The following is a 6560-nucleotide window of genomic DNA, read 5'->3' as shown; positions in this document are numbered from 1 at the left end:
ATATTCATATAGTCCGTGGTACTTCTATTGCTGCTCTGTTTTATATGATTGCTTATTCTCATGACACTTTCCTTACATTATGACCATGATTTGGGGTAGACCTGTCCTAACAACTGGAGTTTGCCCTGAGGTGAAGTCCACTGATTGACAGCCCAATAACCCAGCGAGAATGTGAACCCAGCGCGTCTAGGCGGGGCCTACGAAGGGTTCAGCCAATCAGGGAACATGTGGGTGTGGCGTAGCGTGTGGCGCTCCCGGGGCAGCGTTCTTATGCTCAGTGCGGGCGGCTGGGAGCGCAGTGCTGTGCGGACCGCGGTGCGGCTGGATTATAATCTCTGCCTTGGATTATCGCTGTGTGTTGTGGTGCTGCGGATAACTGGGTAGGTTGTGGACTCATATCCCGGAGGAACCGGCTTGTACCTGAGGCTTCCTGCATGTCCGCGGTGTTGGATGGTGACACTTTCTTTGCACAACCCCTTAAAGACGTGCAGTGCAGCGCCGGGGAGGACTGGGCTTGTAAATGGATCGCCAAGCTAGCCTGATCTCCATCTGGCTGCAACTGGAGCTCTGTGCTATGGCCATACTTCTCACTAAAGGTATGTAGCTGAATTCAATGTAACATCCTTGTGATCTCAATGCCAAGCTGCAGAATCCGTGCTCTAATACCTGAGGAACTACAAGTCCCAGCAGAACCCACCAGCTTCAATCTTCACTGTACATATTGTCACTTCCAATCCTAAAGGAGCTTCTAGCTATATATTTATGCTTCCACGTAGCTTTGTATAGCATGTAAACTAACACAAGTTGTCTATGCGAAACTAGAAACGGGAAGGTTTCTCAATGGCCAATGTAACAAAACTACCACTAGAGGTCGCTGTATCTGAGGATTTTCCATGAGATTGTGTTGAATATCTACATTTTCTTTATATACGTGCGCTGGGTGATGTGACTGCAGATACATTGTAACTAAATAGGATTTACCTTGGACCCCTGTTCTGGACTGACATACAAGGGGTTTCAGATTAGTTTTATTTAAATCCTAAAATCCAAGTTTTTTTGCTGGGATCCAAATAGTACCTACTTGTTGTTTTAACTGTTTTTATAGTATATTCTAGTGTATGTGTGTGTGTGTGTATATATATTACTGTAATGTTTTTTTAGTTCAGTGGAAGGTTTAAATCGCACTAAGTGCAGTAATATTTATTTACCCTAGGTGAGGAAGGGGGAGGTGTGATTAGGCTTAAATAGACCTAAATAACAGCTTCTGAGAGAAGCCTCCTGGCCCCATCAAAGGAGGCAGAGATCAGGGAGTGACTGCCACTGATGTGAGTCCTGAGATATTGAAGCTATGCGTCTGATAATGATATAATTAGGGGCTCACATACTTCTGGCTGCTGCTGACTTCAAAAGACTTCAAGGAAGGAAAAAAAAAAGTGCAGCCGTCCCCTAGCCATCTTGACTAGAAGCAGGCATTTTTGGTTAATAGCTACATAACCGTATAAAGCGAGAAGGGGGAGCAGAGAACAGACCCATCATTGTTCAGACTCTCTCACTACCAATACCCTTTTGGCCTTGTGCAAAATATTGGAAGAAACTTTATACACAAAAATAGGAAAATACAAACTTTTTCTTTGAACGTTCCCATTAGTCAGTGTCAGAATCCGTCTGGGTTGTATCAGTAAGTTGTGATGCCTAGGCACTGGCACTCTTATTTGTTTTTGTAGTATGTGTGTGTGTGTGTGTGTATATATATATATATATATATATTCTACCTTTTTTGAATTGGCCTCGTGTATCCCCTTGAGTAGGATACAAGTTGACTTGTTTCCCTGGGAGCACTTTGGCCTTTGAAAGCCTCGGGGAGATCTGGTCAGTGCTAATGCAATGCCTCCTGTTACCCAGGCCCTCCTGTCATTTGGCTTCCATTAAGAAGGCTATTAAAGGAGCCTGGCGCACAGAGGTGAAATCTGATCTCCAGGTGGGCTGCGCTGCAACATTTCAGGCTCTGGGTGTATTGTGTGTAGTCTGGGTCTTTTTAAGATTCTGGTGATTCAGGCTGGACAAACAAACATTAGGGGCATCGTGAATATCTGCTCTTTGTGGTGCTGAGCACAATTGTGTTAAATGAAACGCAAAAACCCCAAAAATTATAATCTATAGAAAAATAAAATCTATGTATTTGTGGCAGTGTGCAAAATGTAGTTTTACATAGGACTGCAGCTAAGCCTACAGATGGATAGATATCTGTGTGTGAATATATATATCTTTGTGCAATCTAGAATAAATATAATTGAAGCCATTACTGAGTGTGACATGAAATTCACATCACATTTCACTGGCCCGTAGGAAGTTTATGTGAATGGAACAATTTTTTTTTGTGTTTCCTCTTTAGCATTTGTAATTTTTTTTTTTTTTTCAACAAAAGCTCCAGTTTGCTTTTATAACTTTTTTATTTTTTTTTTTCCCTTCTTCTTTGAGTTTTGTTGCCCCCCCTTTTTTTTCTTTCTCCTCCCTGCAGTAGATTGCGTGCAAGTATAAGGGTAGACATCGGTGTTGTAGTACTGACAACTTTATGGCCTTCCATTTCAGCTGAAAGAAATTGACTTTGGCAAACACTGCAGTTATTGTGAGCCGCACCATTCCTGTTTTATAACATTGACTAAGTAGAACTTTTGCCAAATAAACTGCCCTTTCTACGACAGCTTGTACACATCTCGATTATCCCCTCTACTGCCATGGGGTTATGAGCCCCTGACCCTACGTCAAAGAGAGCTTTATCTTTTAAAGAGCCCCCCCCACTAAAAATGCACTATTAAATATAAAATAATATACGGGATAATCTGATGACAAATCTGAAAGATCAATATGGCTGCTACTACAAGGGTTGTCACCCAACTTTCCCAGACCCCCTGAATAGCCCTTTTGGATAGGATATAAATGACCATGTATATTGTAGTGAACAAAATGAATACCAATGAAAGCTGCACCTCCTGACCGTGATATTCTTTCTTACAGGTGAAATCCGATGCTACTGTGACGCTCCACACTGTGTTGCAACGGGATACATGTGTAAATCCGAACTGAACGCCTGTTTTTCCAGGCTACTGGACCCACAGAACACCAATTCACCGCTCACACATGGCTGCTTGGACTCTATTGCAAAAAACACAGATATGTGCAAAGCCGCCACCGAAGAGACGCGGACCGGTGCCACTGTGCCCAAACTGGAGTGTTGTCATGAGGACATGTGCAATTATAAAGGTCTTCATGATGTTCTTTCCCATCCCAAGAGTGAAACATCAGGTACGGAGAGCAATTTTCAAAAGTAAATCCCTTTCCTTGATGTATAGGCCGATGGCTGCCAAGGCCCTGTGTGCCTGGTATTGATTTTGTTGTTAATGTAATTAGAGATACCAGTGGGAAAAGCATGGTTAGTGTTAAAGATGTATTTCTGCTAGGTAGCTTTGATGTCTGTCTCAGCGCTTGGCTCCTGTCTGGCTATTAGTGCCCATGTTCAGCCTTTTTTTTTTTTTCAGTGTTTGAAAGAATGTTCCATTTGTGACAATGTTGCAATTCTCTTGGTTTTATGTACTGGTCTCTTGGCCTGGACGTCTCCTTTAAGTCAAAGGATAGTTGTGAAGGCTACTCTATTAGAAAAAGGGCGTTTGTGTGTGTGTCAATGACTTTATTACTATGTATGTTCATATATTACAGTATTTTAGCTTTATATGATTAGTACTCTAGGCTCCTAGGTTCAGACAAAACTAATAAATTCGACATTTGTACCCGGCTCTAATCAGACTTAAAAAGGTTGTCCACTGTTGACCATTCCTGTTTTGCCATATAATGCTGATCACAGAGTCCTTCTACTAGAACCCTAGCAATCAGCAGTAATCTAGAGTAAAGTTCCACTGTAGTGCCACCTCAGGAGAAATAAAGTATTACAAAGCACCTATTGCTATCAATGGGTCACCCGTGTAATGCATGAATGTGCCAGGTCCTCCAGAGTGATAGAGGCTCTTTGTAGCTACTTTCTTCTTTGGTAGATAGTGGAACGTCTTGGAAAGTACACAGCACCCAGAGTTCCCTAATATGGTAATTGAAAATTAATTTTCAAAATCGGACCGGTTGGCTTCACACACAGCGTCTTTAAGGGCTCATTCGGACTAGCGTAAAACTCGTCTGTGAAAATCGCACACTGACCTATTGACTTAAATGGGGCCATTCAGACATGCAGGAGTTCTCACACAACGTGTGTCCGTTGCGTAATACTCACTGCATGTCCTATATTAGTGCGTTTTTCACGCACCTATGCGCCCATCGAAGTGTGTGTGTGTGTGTGTGTGTGTGTGTCAGCCATTCCATTGGGAAAAAAAAATGTTCTTTACGAGTCCGTGAAACTCATGCCACTCGCAAAGCACAGATGCAATAATGCAACTCACACAGACCAGATTTACGTACGTAGTTCACACACGTGAATGTAGCCTAACTGCGTCTGTGTGGTGCTTTGCTGTGTTATTTTTTATTTTTATATATTTTTTTTAAGTTCTACCTGATGTTACATTACAGGTCTATATAGTAAAAAATAAAATGCACCTCCACAACTGTGTTTTGGTATTCGAGCCAATTTTGTAAACTATTCTTCCCAAACGCGGCACGCTCTTGGTAGGCCTTTTTTCAAATGTCTTTCCTTAATAGGCTTCTTTATAGAACTTCAAAAACACCACCAAAAAATCTTTTTTTTTTTTTTTTTACGCAGTTTAAAGTGCCAGAAAAGTTCTGTGAGACCTTAAGGTGGCCATAGACAAGATCCCACCAAAATTCAAGGGATCTGACATTAAATGCCAACTATCTGACTTTTTTTTTATTTTTTTTGCGCTCTGTCACCAGCTAATCTATGAGCTCTTGAACCCCAAAAAAAACTTGTGTTAAAGTTTGCTTTTTGTTGACAATTCTTCTTAAGCAAAAGGTTCATGATGCTACTGTATATTAAGTCCCATTATTGCTGCCTAAACTAAATTTCTGTCTTCTCCCTTTTGCAGGTGGTGGTAGCAAGTACCAACATGAAAGCACAAGGAACCTCCTCACAAAGGTCCAAGAGCTTACATCATCCAAAGAACTGTGGTTTAGAGCGGCTGTCATTGCTGTACCTATAGCTGGTGGATTGATATTGGTGCTGCTTATAATGCTTGCTCTCCGGATGCTCCGCAGTGAAAATAAAAGATTACAGGATCAGAGACAACAGATGCTCTCCAGACTGCACTACAGCTTTCATGGACACCATTCCAAAAAGGGCCAAGTGGCCAAGCTAGACTTGGAGTGCATGGTACCAGTAACGGGCCATGAAAACTGCTGCTTGACTTGTGATAAAATGAGGCATACGGACCTCTGCAATGACAAAATTATATCTTTGGTTCATTGGGGGATGTATAGTGGACATGGAAAGCTGGAATTTGTATGACCACATTATGAGGAGGATGAAGATCCAGTAGACTTGGCCTTACTTGATTCTGCTGGATAGAAGCACTTTATCTTTTACAAAAGACATACTTTCATCCTAAGAGGAGAAAGATGGAATCTTCACGCACAGAAAATCTGATGTTACTTGCGTAAGATTCCGAAAGACGTCTTATTTGCACAAGGGTGGAGCTGAGGACTATTTGTATTATTTCTTTAAACTAATGCAGGAAGCGAGATGTAGAGAAGTTGTACACTGTCACCAATGTTTTCTTAAGTTTAGGGAGCGAATATTGGTCGTTGAAATAAACTGTACACAATGTACACGTTTCTATATATGTTTAATGTAAAGAATTTTTTTTAAATATATATATTTTGTCTGAAAACGTATGGTTGTGTTTTAATTTCCATGGTAGACTTTGGTGCGTAGGAGTGACTGCATTGTGTGCACTAGTAAGACCTATAGATTTGCTCTTCCATGTGAAGGATATTGCTGCTACGTGCTGTGAAAATGAGCACTAATATCTGCGTGTTTTTTTTTAGGGTCTGGAAAATGCTGTGTTCGCTTTATTTGTAACACTATATACACCAGGAGATGTTTCTCTGACACCTCTTCCAATTTTTTTTTTTTATTTTTTTTCATATCCCTTTTTAAGGCTCAGTTCACACCGTTTTTCAGACACAAAGTATATGCCAGGAGTGTTCCCTTATGTATACTTCAATGTGCCCATAGCCCCCTATGCACCCAGCGTATGGTAAACTGTCCTTTTGACATATGCTGGCCGGTATGTGACGGCATACCTGTTTTATAACCATCTAGAAAATTGTGGTCTGCCACGCTCTTCTATGCAGGCGGACACTGTAAAAATAAAACCAAAAACATAACGTTCAGTTTGTATGTGTGGGTGTTTTACAATGGGAGTCAAAGGCCGACATTTGCCGCTGTGTGCCATACTGCGGCATACGTTTGGGAATACTCCTGAAGTGCCTGAAAAATGATTTTTGAACTGAGCCTAAAGTCCTAAAATATCTGCTTGTCTAATTTCTCGAACAAGCAACTTAGTAGCGATTGCGTTAGAAAAACTGCCTATTACACGTGACAA

General features: G+C 41.3%; 1 protein-coding gene across 1 annotated transcript; it reads left to right on the top strand.

Moving 5' to 3' along the window:
* The first annotated feature begins 275 nt into the window (after positions 1-275).
* On the top strand, positions 276-5843 carry BAMBI (BMP and activin membrane bound inhibitor). The gene is made up of 3 exons (XM_075827500.1): positions 276-596; positions 3016-3303; positions 5043-5843. Exons 1-3 carry the CDS (start codon positions 521-523, stop codon positions 5459-5461), a joined length of 783 nt encoding a protein of 260 aa, XP_075683615.1. The 5' UTR covers positions 276-520; the 3' UTR covers positions 5462-5843.
* Positions 5844-6560: the final 717 nt, after the last annotated feature.

This window comes from Rhinoderma darwinii, chromosome 5 (assembly GCF_050947455.1).
Source record: "Rhinoderma darwinii isolate aRhiDar2 chromosome 5, aRhiDar2.hap1, whole genome shotgun sequence".
Taxonomy (NCBI): domain Eukaryota; kingdom Metazoa; phylum Chordata; class Amphibia; order Anura; family Rhinodermatidae; genus Rhinoderma; species Rhinoderma darwinii.
The sequence above is the reverse complement of the archived record's forward strand: the minus strand, read 5'-3'. Positions and strand labels throughout refer to the sequence as shown.

Excerpts from the sequence above, each read along its gene's own strand:
- BAMBI (XM_075827500.1), top strand. The coding sequence starts at position 521 with ATGGATCGCCAAGCTAGCCTGATCTCCATCTGGCTGCAACTGGAGCTC. Across the intron at positions 597-3,015 it reads GGCCATACTTCTCACTAAAG|GTGAAATCCGATGCTACTGT; the intron begins GTATGTAGCTGA and ends TCTTTCTTACAG. Across the intron at positions 3,304-5,042 it reads TCCCAAGAGTGAAACATCAG|GTGGTGGTAGCAAGTACCAA; the intron begins GTACGGAGAGCA and ends TCCCTTTTGCAG.